The sequence below is a fragment of the Festucalex cinctus genome, chromosome 3, assembly GCF_051991245.1.
Source record: "Festucalex cinctus isolate MCC-2025b chromosome 3, RoL_Fcin_1.0, whole genome shotgun sequence".
In the NCBI taxonomy this organism is placed as follows: Eukaryota; Metazoa; Chordata; class Actinopteri; order Syngnathiformes; family Syngnathidae; genus Festucalex; species Festucalex cinctus.
Window position 1 is genome coordinate 19,167,404 of NC_135413.1, and position 20,332 is coordinate 19,187,735.

Genomic DNA, 20,332 nt, shown 5'->3' on the forward strand with positions numbered 1-20,332 from the left:
CAGATAGAAATATACTTTTTTCCTGGTGAAAGAAGAGACTTTAATCTTTCTTTTGATAGGTTCCATGTTTTTATTTCAATAGAACACAATATTCTGTGGGCCTTGGAAAATCAATCAAAATCCAGTAAAACAGCTGGGAGGGAACAGGATTGCTTCTGTGAAAATGGCTGGGAGTGAATGAGTTAATTGTAACTCAATTTTATGAATTATGAAATTACTGTATCAATTACTAAAAGATGCAGCCACCTTTATATTAGTTTAATATTTTTTCCACTTTTATGTTCACAAGAGTATGAAAATTGAGATAAAAATATTTTATTGTACATTTAGAACAATACAAAATTTGCGATTAATCGTGAGTTAACTATTGAAGTCATACGATAAATTGCTGAATAGATAAATTGCATTCCCTAAACTGCCATTTTATTGTATTAGCCTTGAGTATAAATATTTACTCCCATTCCACAATAAATAAATACATAAAAAAATAAATCCAAAACAAAAACCAAATTGGCATTTCAATGACCCGATTTTAACAAGAGAGGTATAAATAATAGCAGCAAAACTTTTGCACTGTGGGGAAGTGAAACAGTCATCTCCCCTTTCATATGTTATGTTTCACCTAAAGGAGAAGAGCAACTTGTTTCTGCCACCAAACAAAGTAGAAGTAAAATATGCTGTTCTCTAAACCTGAGATATCTTTTTGACTCTCCCACTAGTGTTGAGAAGTTGTGTTTATCTCCCTGTGGAATAGCTTTATTCCTTTATTTTTTTCAACTCCCAAAATACACTGCATGTAATGAAATTGAGTGAGTGAAGCATCCCAGTTCTTTTCCTCATGCTGTAATTACAAGTTCACACTAATGTTTGTTCTTTAATAATTACACCTTTGATCAGCACAGTCTCATTAAAGCCGACCGTGCCGTACGTCAGTCTCACGGGGAAGCACATGCTTAATTAAAGCGTTGTAGGTGCTACACTGCAGATGGAGCTGCTGAGGTGACTTTGCTGGGAATTGAAACAAACTGTGTGGTTGTTTTTCATGACTGGACAATTTGAGACACATAAGCGCCTGCTCCTATGTTGGAGGAGACATTTGGGGAGACTGTGGCAGATCACTGACACATTGTCTTCTATCAAACATGATCACAGTTGTCTTAAAAATAGCACGGCAGTTGAGATGTGCACACATTTCAACTGTCAACAAGACTCATGACGCGACATCATACAAGCTGAGACTATGCGGCGCTACCCAAATCACAAGGAGGCATGAAGACATCTGCGTAAATAGAGCAGCTACTGAGCACTAATTCTCAAGAGGACAGACCTATAAATATCAACCAGCATGCATCATATTCAGATTAGCTTCCTTGTTTTAGGTCACATGACATCAGGTTCTCCAGCACACGATCGTCTACACCTCTACCAACAAGGAGCTGAGTTCACCTGGAAGCCGACTATCCCAAAGATTTTGTGAGTAGTGGATATATAGTACACAATTTTCTGCAGAAAAGCCACACAAACAGGGAAAACCATGAAAACACCAGAGACAGATGTTCCAATGGTGATTAAAATCCCGTTGAAAGATATTTCAACCTTGAAAATGGCGGTACACAAAAATGGTCTGTAACTCCTGAAATTGTGGTGGTCATAATCCAATATTTATTGTCCTAATCATCTGAGCTGCAATATTCCATGTAGATAAACATTAACAAAACAATATCCGTGTGACAATGTGATCTAAATGCAGTACACACTCAGCTTTTTTGGCCTCAGAGTTTGAACACAGTTTTCAAGTCAATGTTTGGTACAACAAACTATTCAAGGTAATGTTTTAGGAGCAAGTATGCAAATGAAAAATATAAGAAATAGGACAGTAAAAAACGTCCTTGTGATTCTGTTACTAAACATCAAACAAGATCACCATAGACATTAAATATGTACCTTGTGGTTGTTGGTCTTATATAAACATTTTGGAGAACCCAAGTCCCCATTTAGTGATTAACGAGGGATTTATAATGCAAGTCTTAGAGCCAGATTCTTGCATCCGACTTTGGACGGTAAGATGAGTTAACTGGGCTGATCACCGGCCAATCACAGGGCATTCCAGATTTCTATGTTGCATGTGTGGCCGACTACAACATCCGCAGATGAGAGGGGAGATCTTGCAATTTACGTGCCAATGTCATACACGGACCGCAACAAGTCTATTTCTGTGTTCGCAATGTTAAGCATGTCGTACTGCGCTCCGTCCGCCCGTTATTTTGATGCAAATGAGGGATTACACTACGATTGGCTGGGAAAAGGATGATCCATCCCACAACAGCGCACAATGACACAAAAGCCCTGTTACGTCCAATTTTACCTGTGCAAAGTCGAGCAAAATAAAAGAAAGAAAACTCCACCCATGCATAGAGTTGGACTGCACTTTGTTCTAGACTTGTGCTGGGAATGAAAATAGGGCCCTTTATTTTCTGCACAAGAGCGAATATTTTCAGTCAGGGGAATAAAAAAAAGCAGTATCGAACATAATATTGCATCCCATTTAATTTGACCTATACCGTCTCCCCCCCATGGAGTTATAAGGCATATAACGATAATGGCAGATAAAAGGCATCAGTCTACTGGTCGCTGATGGCCATTATTTTCCCTGGTTAATGGTCTGTGTAACCACTTTGCTTGTACTGCAATTTGTGTTTCGTTTGGGTAGGTGCTGCGTATATGCCATTGATAGACACATTTCATTAATGTCCACTCAATAACAGGATGGATCCCATCTGTTGGATTACATTGCAGTCGCAATGTATCCAAATTCATATCTGTTTTCCCCCCACATATTTGTGGTCTGATTCATCTCTAAACATACTGTAGGTTTCAATGTGTTTTGGGACACACACTGTGTATCTGTAGTGAGCCACACGTGAGGAAAAGCCGTAACTGGGTCACTTGAACCATGTCGGCTAATTCACAGCAAATAGTGAGAGAAACAAACGTGTCCTTACCGTGGTCTCGTCCTCGTGCAAAACCTGGTCGTATCCACTGAGCGCGACGCAGAAAATGATGGCAGTGACGTCCTCAAAACAATGGATCCACTTCTTCCTCTCTGACCTCTGGCCTCCGACATCAAACAGCCTGATGGATGGAAAGTACATTTCAATGTTTACAGATAAGACTTAAAAACATTATCAGGCTCACTTGATTGTCACTTTGTATTATAGACACTGTCTATATAAGCAGAGTCATGAGATTTGTCTGTCCAGGTGTTTATTTCAATCATCTCAGAGAGTACCAATCTTATTCAATGTAAGATAAGTTTATTACTCTATATGTTATTATATATAACTCATTCACTCCCAGCTATTTTCACAGAAGCAATCCCCTTCAGTCCTGGCTGTTTTTCCTGGATTTTGACTGATTTTGCAAGGCCCAGAGAATATTGTGTTCTATTGCTACAAAAACATGGAACCTACCAAAAGAAAGATTCAAGTCTCTTCTTTCATCAGGAAAAAAAAAAGTATATTTCTACCTGTTTCTGTTTTGCAGCAATTAGCATTAGTATATAGCTAAATTTGATCATTATTCACAAATCTATTTAGAATTTTGAGTAATTGAGCTTTTTTTTCAACATGGTCCTGGTTGATTTCCTTTACTCTGCTGCCACCTGCTGACTGTTTGTGTAATAACTATCATTTCTTCAACCATTCTTTGCAGTTGAGAGGCTGCATCAAAGCCTTATGTATACTCGAGCTTAAAAAAAACATGAAAAACATATAAATACGTCTTTCGGAGACAAAACATTTATACATTTTTGGAGCGAATGAGTTAATTGAGGCAGCACTGTAATATAGTTCTTAATAGTGGGAAAATTAAGCTTCAAGGACCACTTGCAATATTTTTATACTCCTCCAGGTGTTCCTAAAATACATATATATATATATATATATATATATATATATATATATATATCACATATGCATCATGAAGCTTCACTTGTCCATCACTGGGGGGAAATGAAGTGTTGGAATATTCTTTTACTCCTCTAGATGTTCCTCAGAAAACATAAAAAATCACATTACATTGTCCATTACTGGGGGAAAATGAAGCGTCATGAAACACTTATGATATATTTTTTGTTCTTCTTGGTTTAAAGATGCAATGAACATGTAATAAATTCCCATTGCACTAGTCTGTATCTTTAAACCAAGAGTACCATCTAGAGGAGTAAAAAAATATTTCAAGTGCTACATGAAGCTTCATTTCCCCATAACTAACTTCTTAGTAAGTCTGCCTTTCTGAGGGCCTGGTTTTGAATCTCAGTTCTGGCTTTACTGCCTGGAGTTTGCATGTTCTCCATGTGCTTGCAATTTTTTTCTCCAGATACTCCAGTTTCTGTGTTAGGTTAAGTGAAGACTCTAAATTGTGAAATTGAGTGTGAATGCTTGTCTGTCTATTTGTGCTCTGAAATAGACTGGACACAACATGCTCCTGTCTCCTGTCGATTGTTTTGTTACTTCACAAAGAGAATGGAATGTGTAGATACTTCAGATTGGCAGTTTCTATTTGTGCCCTTTTTATACTTAGTTCCTATCAATATTACAGTACAATTGGAAGCTGAAACATTTTTTTTTTCATTTTTTAAGTGTCATGTCTTTCATATATGATAGAATCACATTAAATTAAGCGAGATGTTGTGATTGACCAAAATCTTGCTCCCCAAAAAGGCATTTGCTGCTGAAGAACTAGACTTCTTCTTCAATTTCTGTAGAAATTGCGTGGGAATGCTGAAAGCACATTGAGAGATAAATTATGAAATTATAACCACCTCGTTATGCGCTTTACCAACTGTGCCACCGAGCAGTATAAGACACCTGGTAATGATGATAAGTTATATATATGGAAGTGGGCGTGGAAAGTGACACTTAGAAAAAAGTTCAATGACTGTCCCATTGAAAATGAATTGGGAAAAGTTGATATTATATGTTAAATTGTGCAAATATTGTAAGTAATGTGGAATCAGACAATATATACCCCGGGAGGCGGGAATTTTTTAAGCTAGTTGATATTTGAACAATGTAAATTGGAAGTATTATGTGGGAGTTGTTAGGTGGCAAAAAAGTGGGGAGAATAAAAATCACAATAGCATATGTGGGAATGCTTCAGCATTCCCACAATGAAAGTCACATTTTGAAGCAACTGGCCTAAATGTGTGTGCTACTTGGTACATATTGGTTTTCTGCAAGGTGTTTACACACATCAAATTAACTGAGGCATGCTCTCTATTTGAATAAACCTAAAACAGCGATCTTTAGGCTGGTATTCTTAATATTTTCTGTGTTCACAAAGTCAAGCACTGCTGCCCACTTTAATGTGCTCTATAACGAGGAAAGTAAGTCTGATGATGTATAGCGGATGCCTGATTGAGAGTTGAGGCTATTCTTTCCCTCAGACCACTCACTCCACCACCTCTTCTTGAACCATTTAGCATCGATTGTAACACTCAAGTTCCACTTGATATTTCACATTCCTGTCCTCACTTGTGAATCTTGAGACAGTAATGGTAGTACGTTACCTGAAGCCTAATTTGGGAAGGATCACTTCCATCTATTTTTGTGCTTCAAGTACATTTGCAAGTGTACTCCAAGAGAGGGAATGAATCCCTGGTGAATGCAACCAGGTTGTATATTACACGGATAGAATGAAAGGAAGGCTGATGGGTTACAGATCAGTAGTGTGGCTGTGAGCTGAAACTATTTGGGCATCTCAAGAGAACACGTACTGCAGGGGTTCATTTTATTGCTTAAATATTCCAACTTTGTGTTCTAATTCCGCACTTGAATTTGTAAAAGATCAAATATTTCTCATGTAAGATGTTTGGCACTTCGACCACCATTTTAGAGATCCAGACAGAACCAGAATAATCTTCATTACCCAAGTAGGTTAGACACACAACGAATATGCATATAAAGAGCATATGCACGCATGCAAATAATATGCAAACCGAATTTGAAAAATAAAGCCATCTGTCTTCATTCGCACATCTCCTTGCTGTAATTCACTCACATCTTGTTCAAATGGTGAGCAATCATAACGTCGGATGTTATACTCATTTGTTACAGACTACAACTACAATAAAGGCGTTTCAAGAGAGTATTAGCAGGGTTGTATGAAAGACACTGTTTTTGTGTGTGCACGGAGACACAATTCAATTGAATGTACTCGTACCTGAAGTGGAGGTTTTTGAAGGTAAAATGTGTCTCCACAATGCCTGTAGTCTTCACTCGGGTCCTCAGAATGTCCTGCTCTGTTGGCTGGTAGTCGGCGGCACCAATCCGATCTAGGCTGTCTAGATAGCTGCACAATAAAGAAAACATTGCAGTACTTCACTATCTGCTTTAATGTGTGGACAATAAGAATGTCACACAAGCAACTCGTTATTTAAACATTTTAATATGGAAATCGGTTTAACTGAAATATTCAGTAATGCAATATTTTATTAATATGATGTAAACATTCAAGGACCAAAAAATATTACATAACAAGAAGTGAATGAAATCTATGGAAACTTGCACTAAGACATCTGCTACTCTGAATCTGTTGATGGTTACATTATCTTTTAGTGACCCTCAATGTAATTTTATACTAAAGAATATTCAAGATATAATGCTCCCCATTTACAAAAACAAAAACAAGAATGAATCAAGCCAATGTATATGACCTATCCACTGCATAATCATTGGGAAACTATTGCAGTAGTTAATGTTTCAGCGAGCAACAATGATTCAACTGCTATTAAAGTAGTTACTAACTCATCTAAAGTGGTAGAGCGCAAACCTCCACCATACAAACAATAAAAAATAAACTGCTTGGTGGTCTGATGAGTCAAGGTTGTAGTGAGAGCAGTTGATAAAGTGATTCAGCCACATCTTCCGTACCATGATTTAGAGATACAATAATGATATAATACTGTCAGTATTCATAAAATCCATCCCATTCTTTTGTCTTTTCAGACCGGTGAAGTCGTCGTCTCTGCCGTTTACAATTCAGAAATATTTATATTTTCATTGCTCTGAGTTGATTGATAGTTAAGCAGGAAGATGGAAGAGCTGCTGCGACAAGAAGGAAATTTTGCCATCTGTATCCATCTTGTGGAATAAGTCTATCAATTTATTTATAAATACGATTTGGCTTCAGCACCTTTAGATGGATGGATGGAAGAACAAAATAAAGGATGGAAAACTGGTGATTCGTGCATGCACACAGACACAAACACATGCACTGAAGCATAACAATAATACAAGATAACATGGGAGAACATCATAAATGTAATATTCCTTTGAGAATGGGATGCTTATTTCATTTTGAACCATGACTCATTTTACTAATTAGCAGTGCACTGTTTTTCCTAAAAAGAATAAATAGCTGAACAAATGAAGGACAACACAAGGTTTGGTAACACAACATAAAAACAACTATGTGGTATGACAGTAAAAATACTACCTGACACTTTTCAACTCTGCTGTTTGTTTCTTGTGTTTGAAGATAAAAATAAGTACAAACACATAGCCATTGCCTTTTTCCCCAGACATCAATTCATCAATTCAGTATCTCCATTCACCAATATAGAGAAATTATGCTCCCCGGAAAAGCTCATTCAACATTTACTTAAAAAAAAAAATACATATATATATATATATATATATATATATATATATATATATATACATACCGTATTTTCCGCACTAGAAGGCGCACCTTCAATGAATGACATATTTTAAAACTTTTCCCATATATAAGGCGCTACAGTAGAGGCTGGGGTTACGTTATGCATCCATTAGATGGTGCTGCGCTAAAGGGAATGTCAACAAAACAGTCAGATAGGTCAGTCAAACTTTATTAATAGATTACAAACCAGCTGTCTGACAACTCCATTCACTCCCAAAATGTTGTTTTATTATTTTGTCTGAGGTAAAGTATTAGTATTAGCTAGCGATCCAAGATGGCGGGATCTTCTGCGCATGCACGTCACCGATGGTGCAGGGTCGCCGATAGCGTCTTGACAGCGAGACCTGTTGCGGGTCAATATTGATCCATATATAAGGCACACTGGATTATAAGGCGCATGGTCAGCTTTTATTTATATTGAAGACTTTTAGGTGCGCCTTATAGTCGTGAAAATACGGTATATACTTATTTATCTACTACAAGCCACTGTGTCATGTGAAATCTGTAATTTGAAGTTGCGTTCGCATGTTAGCCAATACTTTTTGTGTAGCAAGTTGCTGCACAGTCCTTCCTCAAGCAGGCTTTGATTTATGACCTTCAGCGTGGGAGGAAAGTGTGGCATGTCCTCCGAAGGTGTCACACATGTCAAAGTAATTTCAATCAACAGGGAGCCAGATAAAACGGTTTTCTATGAAGTGATAGTATGATGCATGTGTTTGTACAGGCTTAACACCTTTTAAATTATGCCTATCACTACCATTCCAAATTACAATGATGGCTACGTTATTTGGCGTCAATGTTTCAATTCAACCATGCATGGCCTCTGCTGATGGTTATGATTCCACAAATTATAATAACAATGTGCAGTGAAATAGTGTTCCCGAGTCTTCCCAAATGCATGGAAAAATACCTCGATTAATGTGTTTATCTTTAATAAGGTGCTCCTGATGAGATAATCCCTTTCTGAAGCGATTCCAAAATTTGCAGCGAAAAGAAGCTCATTAGGAAAGAAAAAGATTAAATAATAATTTTACCTGGATCCATTTTAATCTCATCAGATCATTAATTCTGATATGGCAGTCACACCTTTCTCTAATCAACACTTTTAGTTTGATCGGCGACACATCAACAATCGAAATATAGCCTTCTACATTAAATTCACCAGACGCCGTACAACATGATTTGTATCAGTGGATTGTTTTTGTTCCCATTCACTGTTTGAATACAATACACACATAATGATCCAGATGTTTTAGATCAAATACAAATGAAGAAATTAATTTGAACACCTTGTTGTTGTTTTTTTTATTGCCCAGTCATGGGCAATCTTGTAGATTAATCCCCTTGTACAATTGACATGCACATATCTGATAAACATGAGGAGTTATTATCAGCAAAAATGAATTACATAGTTTGCAAGAGCAGCAGTGAGGAACTGATGGATTTTAAAGGTAATGAGCAGCACAATACTTCACACTTGAGTTAAAAGTAACTTCTGACTGTATAATCTGTGTTGTTGACGAAAAGTGAGTCTGACATTTTGGTTGGTCGCACCGAAAATGCTTTACTAAGTGCAGATTGTTGTGCTGAAAAACAAAAATACAGTGTTAATGTGTTTTAATAAGCTGACCTGAGCAACTTCTCATTTATCAAAAAACAAAAAACAAAACATCGTTTCAGCAGTGTTACTGCATAGTAGTGGAAAAAAAATCCTTAGAAGTCACAAATTATTGATTTGCATTAATTAAAGAAAACAACTAAATAAACTGCTGAATCAGCTAAAATTGTGAATCAGAACTATGATCAAAACCTGCAACAATAGCCATTTTGTAGTATATTTACAAATGCCGCAATAACATTTCCACACTTTACATTGAGACACGGGGGAGGTTTCATTGGGTTCGTTTTGTGAAAGAGTGGTTCAGATAGGATGAGAAATTATTTACACATATTGATCGAAACCTTAACCCCGCTGAGAATCTTTGGGATGTGTCAGATTATATGCGCAAGGTTGTGACCCGACCGTCATCAGTGTAACAACAATGAATACGATAACTGAACACTGGATGGATGAGCGGATACGCAGGATGGAGACGGCTATCAAAATGTTTTGATGGTGTAAATAATGAGTATAATCAATTCAATTAGTTTCATTCAAATGTAAAAGGGTCACTGTTAGTTAAATAAGACACGTTACGATCATGCTGTACATCCCTATCTGAATCCATCAACATTATAAAGGGAAATAATGACCTACTCACACATAAGCATATATGAATTGTGGTAAATAGGTCAACATTATGAAAGGGTCAGAGGAGGCTTCAGGCATTCTCATAAAATAGAACTTTCTGCTTTCGACAGTGTAACAACATACTAATATGTTATATGTGACCTCACTAGTCAAAACATGACATTCTGATTAATATTGCATTTGTAGAATATGAGTCATGCATCAAAATCCAGCCGTTTTTATCCATCTCAGGAGGCGGCCATGTTGCCACTTGCGAATGTTCGGAATTGTCGATATCAGATGGCGGCCATTTTGCCACTTGCTATCGAGTGAAAATATCGCAGTTGCTCGGGTCTCAGGTAACAACCAATCATAGCTTAGCTTCAGAAAACAGGTGAGCTGTGAATGGCCGTTGCCTGAGCCCTGAGCAACTGTGATGTCATTTTCGGTGGACAGCATGTGGCAAAATGGCCGCCTTCTGATATTGACAATTCCAAACATTTGGGCATTTCTGCTATTTCCACAAATGCAATGCTTCATTTTCCACGGCATATTGTATTGCTTTTGCCTGTGATTATCAAACAAACCAGGCATGTTGTTCGAGTAGTCAAACAACATTTGATCACATTTTCAAATCAAAATAATGTTCACAAATCATATTACAATGCTCAGAAGTCCAATGCTTTTCAATGAGTGGAGAGAATCGCTTCACCGAGGAAAAATGCTGCATTCGAGCAATGTGGGAAATCAGACGTATCCCACTCGGATTGTGTCAGTTGCGCCCTTCAAGCATTCGAGGCAAATGTAAATACAAGACATGTTCACGTGACACAGCATGATTTGGAATGACTGCATTAACCATGACAACAAACAATTTATTTGGATCAGCCATCTTTAGTTTACATTTGCCTCAAACGCTTTGAGAGCGGAACTGAGACAGTTCAAGTGGGATAAATCTGACTTCAAATGCAGCATAAACCGCCATTTGGGGCTGCGTCGAACATAATTATTGCCATCGAATTTTTGGGGGGTTGGTTGACTTCCCCTTTAAAACCAAACCTTTTAATTCCTCGATAAATTTTTAGTTAGTGTTAACATTGTTTTAAGCATCAAGGACACAGCATATGACGGCATAAGTTAACCTATGTGATATGAGTCACACACAAATAGAGACTCCACAGGCCAGAACACAACAGGAAGCTGCCATCAATCTTTAATGTGACATTTAGCACACATGAATGTTGTGCACGTGTGTGTGTCGCAGGCACGCTCACACGAGTGCAAATGTGGTTTCAATTGATCACTGGCCACATGGAACTGTTACGTCGCCAAGAATGCTGGAAATAATCTTGCATTTTCACTAAGTGGCTTTCACATGGAAGCATTATTCGTCTTGAAGTCTATTTTTAGATTTTTTTTTTCACTTCTTCAAATCTTTGCCCTATTCCATGTCATTGATTCTATTTTATGTGGCCCTCACACTTGCTTTGTTTTATTTCCGGATTCTTGTTCATTGATTTTATCCAGTGACTGTCTTTCCGGAGATGTGTTTGGTCTGATCCTTTATTGATGTGGCTCGTACGCAAAGTAGCCTGTCTTCTGCAAGCAGAATATACTGCACATGATGATGTTCCTGTGAGGTTTCAGGTCAGCTTCAAATGTCAAAGATCTGGCACACAAGCGGCTGCTAGACCCCCCTGTGGTCACTAGAGGGCCCCTACGAGCATCTAAGAATGAGACAAACATCAAAGTGGGAAGGATGCATTTTGAGGATTGATTGCATTACATCTCGAATGGAGGCAAGCTGCTGCAGGGTGAAAGCGTCCCGTGGCAGGAAGTGGCGCTCAGCAGACCTCTTGTTGGCATTTCTCAGCTACTTGAAAGTGTCCATACTGCTCCTCCTGTTTATGTTCACGGGGGGTTGGAGCCTATTTCACTGACTTTGGGCAAAGGAAACTACATCCAGGACTGGTCTCTAGTCAATTACAGGCCACATTCACCCTCACACCGCGGACGAGTGGGAATTGAACCCATGGTGCCTGCATCAATGTCAGGCAAGTAAACCACTACACCGTCATCGACTCCAGTTAAAACTGTAGAGTGAATTATTACATCACTGTCGACTTGTCATTTTCCACATGAGCTAACTTTCAAATGAAGGGGTGACTGGGACATGAGGCATTAACTTTGTGGTTTACTCAGTACACGGTTAAGCTCAAGCACCTCATGATAGTAGCTAAAGGTTGGGGCTCTGTTTGACAATTATAACAAATAAATCACAACAACTACGATAATATTTCAAAGTTTTGTATACTAACACACAACCATCCATCCATCCGTGTATTTCACCATAGCCTCATAGTGGTGCTAACCACTAGTGTTAATTTTAGTGTTAATTTTATCAGACATTTTTAAAATTAGTCTCAGTTTTCGTACAGTTTCAATCAAGCTTGTTAGTTTTTAATTATAGTTACTCAACCTCATCAGTCTAGCATTTTAGTTCAAGAAAACATAATTTTAGTTGTCTAGTTTTAGTCAGTACAGTGTTCCCTCGTTTATTGCGGACTCATCTTTCATGGCCTCGCTGTTGCGCGGATTTTTTACAGCGTGCTTTTTTAAAAATGTGTTGTTGTTTTTTTGTCTTTGCGTGGCCATATCTCTCGAACCCTACATCCGACCGTCCGCAGAATTCGTCTTGAATTACCAACGGTGTATGTCCTGTCAGTCCATGACATTGCATTCCGGAGATAGAAAATATATACTGTGCTATAAATAAAAAAAAACATACAGTTAAAAAAAAATGACTGTAAAAACAAAAAAAACAAAAAAAAACATAAATGATGAATGAAAAAGCATTCATAATAAACTAAAAATCATACCAAAATGAAAAAAAAAATAAATGAAAAAAATGTATATATTGTATGTGCTGTGTACTGTAATAAGTACATTTGAAAAAAACAAAAAACAAAAAAACAACAACAACATACTTTTAATGGAAAAAATAATGTAAATGAAAAAAGAGCATATATGATAAACGAAAAAGCATTTACAATAAAATAAAAATCATACCAAAACAACAACAACAAAAAACATATAATAAAAATTAACGGGAATTATTATTATTATTTTTTTAAATTAACGCGGATTTCCATTATCGCGGATAGTTTTTGGAATGTAACACCCGCGATAAACGAGGGAACACTGTATAGTCATTTTACCACTGTATATTTTGTTTTGTCAGCAGATAATGTAGAACATTTTGGATCTAAAACTACTTCACATGAAATTTTCTCTAATCTTTTTGATGGAAAAAAAAATCACACTCACAATTACAGTATATCAACAAGTGGCTACTATGCCTCAATGCTGCAAGATAATATATTAGCCAAGCATTAGTTAGCAGATTAAGATTATTGTTGGAACGTGTTACATATAACTATAATTTACTTTTTTTTATTTTTTTTTTAACCTTTCACCATTAATCCACCTCCTGTCTGTTCCATATATTTGTCCATACATTTTAGCCTAGTTTTTATTAAGTCATCTCGTCTTCATTAGTCTTACTGATTTAGTCCCAATTATTGTTTATTAATGAGGGTTTTAGTCTAGTCTAATCTAGTTTTCGTCCGGTGAAAAATATGTGTTGACAAAAATATTTTTGTTTAGTTTCCGTGAATAAAATGACAACTATTAAGTTACCACTAGTCTGCCATGTTGACCCCAGTAAGAAACACCAGAATAACAAAACTTGTTTATATTACTACTTATGGTTCTTTGGTTGGATTACTCTCCCATTACATAATGAGAATTAGCTAGCCAAAGTCTAAATAAACACCACAGACCTCGCTGTAAGCCAGGAGAATGCTTTGTTAGACGCCTTATCAAGACATTATTCTTATGAGTCAACAACTAATTGAGACAGTCAAAAACTGTCAGTAATCCAATTTAAACGACAAGTAGTGATTATGCTGCAGGGGTAACATTACGATTGAAATCTTCCATTTTCTCTGCTCATGGCACGATCGAAGAAATAGTGCCTCCCTCAAGCTCAATCCATTTTTTCTTCACGTCACTGCATGTAATTTCATTGGATCTATGATGTACGGATGAACAAGGACAACATGCACAAACACGGCACTTAACGTAAAAGGCTTCCCCTCCCCCGCTCCGTTTGCTGCCTTTTCTCCTGCTGTCTCCATCTCCACCCACGCGCAGCCACTCAGCATAAATCAGCCCCGGTACTGGTAATGGTAATTGACTGTGTGTGGTAATAGTCTGTGTATGATCACATTCAGAAAATTATAAATAATTAGTGGTGTGTGTGCACTGCACTTTTTATTTGTACCAGAAGTATTCAAAAATCAATGGGGCAGATGAAAAATGTTTTATCTAGGCTATATATTGACTTTTTCACGATTAATGTGAGTTTTTTTTTTTTTTTTTTTTTTATGTTTCTGTGGCGTCTGTTTCACCTCCCGGAGCTTCTGTAGCTTCCGCCCTCCCACGTGTTTCCGTCACAGATCTACACGCCATAGACGAGCACAACATGGCTACCGCTACAGAGAGCGACAAGTTTGCTCCCACGAAAGGAGTCGTCAGTAGTTTTGAACTAGATTTGGGTTTGTGGCAACAAAGACAACTAAAGGAACCCGTTTGAGAATTGTATCTAAGCTGTGACAGTGAACGACTGGGCAAATCTCCACTACTGCATTTCGCAGTTGTGTAAATAACTATTTGCACTCTGTCATGTTTGCTATCATGATCAGTATTTGGACATATGTATTGTTGTTGTCGTTGCTACAGTGACCTGTCGGATGGGTCAATAATGAATGTGGCTCAGTCTGAACAGGGCCAGATCGGATGTGGACACTTGCTAAAAACAGTCTGGACAGCCAGCTTGAAAAATCGGATTTGAGGAGGAATCCAACTGGAGTCAGATATGCCGGCAGTCTGAACGCAGCCTTTGTGAACCAGTTGGATGGAAAGCTTCAAGGGTTCAAAAGGCTTCATCTGCTCGTCAGTATTGTCCGGGTGTTCCTTGTTGTTTCGTCAGTTTGATTTTACAGTATTTAGTTCCCTGTTTTCATTCAGTCCTTGTCGGTGTATTGTTTGTTGTTCCTGTCAGTTGTCACATCCCCATAACATGGTTAGTTTAGCGTGATTGTTTGTTCGTTATTTTGAATCCTGTTTTTTTTTTTTTTTTTTTAACTTTGTTAATTTATTTTTTTGATTAGAAAAAATGCATTGTTTCACTTTCTTTCTTTCTTTTTGTTTTTTTAAAAAGCTTTTTGACAGCACTCCTGCTGTGCTTCCCTACATGTTACTCCTCAACATTACTCACACAAATATTTCCTATCATAAAACAACTTTAAATATTAGTCAAAGACAACCCAAGTAAAGACAAAATGAAGTTTTTAAACGTAGGTTTTTATTATTAAGGGAGAAAAAAAATACTACTTGGCCCTGTCTGAAAAAGTGATTGCGACCTTGCTACCCCAGCAGCAACAACCGAAATCAAGCCTCCTTTATAAGTGGTAATGAGTCTTTCACATCTCTATGGAGATATTTTGGCCACCTCCTTACTTTAATTCAGCAACACTGGAGGGTGTTTGAGCATCAACGGCCTTTAAAATTTTATGCCACCGCATTTCAAACAGATTAAAGTCTGAACTTAGACAAGGCCCCTGCAAAACCCATTTTTTAAAAGCCTTTTGGAAGTTGACTTGCTCGGAATCAGATGTGTTTGCTGATGTGTTTTCGATCATTGTGATGCAGAACCCAAATGCGCTTGAGCTTGTGGTCAAACGTTCTCCCTCAGGATTTTCTGGTATAAGTGCAGAAATCAGGGATCACAAGTCATCCAGTTGCTGAAGTAGCAAAACATCCTCAGACCACACTAACACATCCACGTTTAACTGTTCTTTTTCTAAAATGCTGTTTTAAATTTACTCTAGTTGAAACAGACTCATACCTTCCAAATAGTTCAACTTCTGTCTTGTCAATCCACAGAATATTCTCCCAGAAGTCTTGGGAATCATTCAGATTCGGTTGGCAAAACTAAGACAAGCCTTTATGATCTTTTTGGTTTTCGCCTTGGAACTGCAAGCTTAGCAAAGCAATAAAAAAACAAAAAACAAAAAACTACTCAGGATAAGCAGTTCAGAAAATGAAATGAAAATATTAAATACTGGGAAACCTTGATAGTAAATACAGTGACTATGTAAATGATGAACTGTTAGAGAATATGCATATCCAAGAAATGATGATTGAGTACAAACCCAGCAGGGCTCTGAGATCTACAGACTTGGGCCAACTAGTGGAACCTAGAGTTCGAAGCAAACATGGTGAAGCTGTATTTAGCTATTATGCTGCACACAGATGGAATAAGCTACCAACAGAAGTGAAGTCAGCCCCGAGTGTAAACGCTTTTAAATCCAGGTTAAAAACTTTGCTTTTTTCTTATTCCTTTGATTAGGGACTTTTAAACAGCTTTAATTAAGTGTTTTTTATTATTTTAAACTTCCTTATGTTAAATGTTTTAAGTTTGTTGAATAATGTTTTAAGATTGTTATTGTATGTTCTTTTTAGTAAATTTTGTAACCAATATTCATTTATTTTTCTTCCCCTGAATGTTAACTACTGTTTCTTGATGCTTATGTGTTGTCTTTCCTTGTGTAAAGCACATTGAGTTGCCTTGTGTATGAAATGTGCTAACAAATAAATATGCCTTGCCTTGCCTTGCCTAGAAATGACCTCTCTGATGCACACAAGGTTCCACACAACCTACCGTACATTGACCCAGACAAGGTAGGACAAGTCAAAAGAGGAGCTAATGAATTACTGTCTTTCCACACTGACAAAATCTTACCACAGTGAAGAGACAAGGTCTCAGCCAGACCCCACAAGAGGAAGAAAAACTTTAGCAACCTTCTTCAAGAGGAGTCATGAGCACTTAGAGACGACTGGACTGGCAACTTATCTGCTATCGCCAGAGGCGGACACTGACACTGTTCCACTCCAGTGGCGGACGAGCCTTGAATTCAACTTTTCAAGGATCCCTAACCTGGCCAAGAAATACCTCTCTATCCTGGCGATAAGTGCCCCAGTTTTCACTGTGGGAGGGAAGAGTTGTTAAATTCAGCAGGGTATGTTTTTTACCTGCCAAAAATGTATGCAAAAATTATACAGAACAAGCACATGATACTGCCAAAATGTTTGTTCTGGTCATATATTCAGGGATATGAGCAGAGAACTCTTTATCTTTGAAAAGAAAGTTGAACAACAGTTCCAAGTTTTACAGGAGGAAAATAGGGCTACTTATGTTAGGTTTTTGGTAAAAGTAAAATTTGTTTTGAGATTTTACTGTCATTTGTTCGTTTACGGAGAATTAAAAAAATATATAATAATAATAATAATAATAATAATCCGAACGAAAAACAAGGGGGACCTCGCAGCGGTAGCTGCTCGGGCCCTAACTAGAGCTGCTGCAGCTGCTGCTGCAACTATAAAGGGCCTTCGCAGCTCAGGCTACTTTGGGGTACTTGCTTTCGATAAAAAGTAGAAAAATTAGAAGAATAAAAACATATTTTAACTTTTAATTCTATTTTTTTGGGAAAAATTGCTCAAGGACATTTATTCAAATGCCCATCTGTGTTTGATGTGCAAACAGCAAACTCATTATGTGTCAGAGAGAATGAAGTGATGCAGACATTTGGAAATGGCAAATACCAGTAGACGGTTATAATGAAAAAGAGTATAAGGGAGGGAACAAGCTGGAACACACACACATATGCCCCCCCCCCCCCACACACACACACATGTACGTACTACTGCGCTGAATCGTTGAGTTGGTACTCCCGAGCCCGGCTGAAACATTCTTGGATCCCCGAGTCGGACCAGAGACGCATCATGGAGGAGAGCAGCTCACTGGAGTAAGGCTCGGTGTCCTCCATACGACTAACTACATCACACACCATCTTGGCATCCGCCTAAAATGGAAACAAAGGAGGAGGAAATAAAGTTCTGTAAAAGTATCACAAAGATAAAAGTGGCCCAAGATGAATAAACATCAATTTTGTCAAAATGTTATAATTTTTCTAGAGTAAAGGAATGACTGAGGATAAAAAAAACAACTTCTTGAATCTGTATGCGGTAAACCACAAGTATACTCCACTGTAGTGTAAATTTGCCAAAGGTTCCTTCTATGTTGGTGTATTGAGACCAACCTTTGACGTGCTCACGGTAAAAACGGACAAGCCACCTCCCTCTTTCTATCCCTTTGTGTCATCTCTAATTTAAAAAGTTGAAATATACCCTTGATTTGAGACAGGCTACTAAAATATTGAAAAGATACATATTTGATGAGAATAGTCATGCCTTGTTATTACTGCTGAAGAGCATGTTTTTCCAATTATTCCCTCAGCCTCATGTTTCCTCCTCATGTAAAAAAAAAATATCCCAGTGTCTAAGTCACAACCCCTTGTCATATAGTCATCCCTTATTCATTAATCTTCACTCCCTCATGAACATCATCTCTGCTATCGTTGCTACAGCAAACTGCATACAGTGCACCACTTCACATTTGTTCTATTTCTTGTCCTCTTTCTGTGTAACATTTTCCTCTTTTTTTTTTTTTTTTTTAAATCTAACAGAGTTGTCAGACGATTAAATTTTTTAAGCGTAATTAATCACATGATTTCCATAGTTAACTTGGGATTAATCACATATTAAAACTGTTGAAAGGTTCAACTTTTTTTCAAGCTTTTAAAATACTCGTTAAATATCATGTATGCTCCACTAATGCTCAGATGTGTACAAAGAGCCCTGACTTAAAAAAAAAAAAAAAAGACTGCGCCTATCAGCTTGTATCTTCCCTTGAGGGAGGAAGAGTGGAGTGGCGCCATGCATGAGCTTTACACAGAGGCTGCAGTCAAGCTTTAGGCCAGTGGTGGCAGTCATGAGTATAAAAGTGACAGTCCACAATGCTCCATTTAAAACAAAAAGTTATATTTCCAAGTTAAAATGGGTATAAAACATTGAATCTTCAAAAAAATCCTCACTGGGGGGGAGGAGGGTGTAGAGTACACTTCACTTGACAAATATGGCACTTTACTGTATTTAATTTATTTAATTCAATTTCCGGTGTAATAACCTTATTTATTGATTGATAGAATTTTTGTTTCTTATTGTATTATTATTATTATTATTATTATTATTACTATTATTATTATTATTATTATTATTATTATTATTATTACTTCAATCTCCGGTGTGATAACCTTATTTACTGATTGATTGAATTTTTTATTTTTTTTATTTTATTACCGTTCTTATTGCTGCTGGAAATGTAAATGTCCCAGAGGGAGCCATCCCAAAGGGATCAATAAAGTCAAGTCTAAGTCGAAGTCTAGGTCTAAGACAATCCTCATAAACTTCACAAACATTAACATTGTAAGTGCTTTAAACACTGCACATACGCAACTCAGTAAAAAGCATCCAAGCTTGTGCCAACACATTATGGGATGTGTCCATGCGGGTCCAATAATAACAAAATTAGGAGATCTGCTTTCAATGTGGCAATGAGGAAAAACACTACACAGTACTCCTCATTATAAGTGGATATTGAAAACATGTTTTAGCTTGTTGGGGGACTGATATGCTGTTGGCCTTTCTGGCACTAAGAACTCCTTTGTTGTTTGGGATAGTGTGTTTTCTGTTTATTATGTTTTTGTATGATAAAGGCTCGCCAATCAATTTTGTGGCATCTTCTTTCTACTGGCAGATAAAATGTTTCTGTAGACTTTTGAGTTTATTTTGCTGCCGTGTGTTACATAAATGAAGATTAATGAGCCACTTCCAGAAGTCACACAAGCTCAAGTCATGATATTCGCTCCACTAAGTTGCACAGATGGGCTTCTATTTTTGGGCTTTTCTATTTTTTTCTGCACAAACTTGATTCTTTCACCACCTTACTGATGGTTAGTCTTAGGCAGTCCATAGTTATTCAGCAAATCTCTAGAATGTAGTTTTTGGGGGACAAATTCCAACCAATTCTTTAGGAAGGCAGTTTATTCTACACTTCTTCAAGTGTTACTCATGCGACTGAATGGGAGCACAAAAAGGGGCACTTGTAATGTCAATTTCCCAGGCTTTAACCACATTTACAGTCTCCTTTTTCAGCTGCTGAGGCACCGTGAACATGCCCGGCTCCTTCAATATACTGTAAAGCTTCTGGCTGCTTCTACTCGGCAACAATCCCACTGGAATGGATTTGATTTGATATAAATGTTTTTTGTTTTGTTTTTTCTTCAGTGTGGGTTAAAGCTGAGATTCAGCTTCCTCCCGGTGATTGATGCTCCCAACACTCTCCTCACAGCCACA

General features: G+C 37.5%; 1 protein-coding gene across 1 annotated transcript in view; it reads right to left on the minus strand.

The window, feature by feature from the left end:
• The window catches only part of LOC144015942 (guanine nucleotide-binding protein G(o) subunit alpha), a 93,432-nt gene that overhangs the window by 14,661 nt on the left and 58,439 nt on the right, over nucleotides 1–20,332 (minus strand). Inside the window, exons 4-6 of the mRNA XM_077516449.1 lie at nucleotides 17,780–17,940; nucleotides 6,223–6,351; nucleotides 3,003–3,132 (exon numbers count right to left, since the gene is read on the minus strand). Of these exons, the coding sequence (XP_077372575.1) occupies nucleotides 3,003–3,132; nucleotides 6,223–6,351; nucleotides 17,780–17,940 (420 nt within the window). The remainder of the gene's footprint in view (nucleotides 1–3,002; nucleotides 3,133–6,222; nucleotides 6,352–17,779; nucleotides 17,941–20,332) is intronic.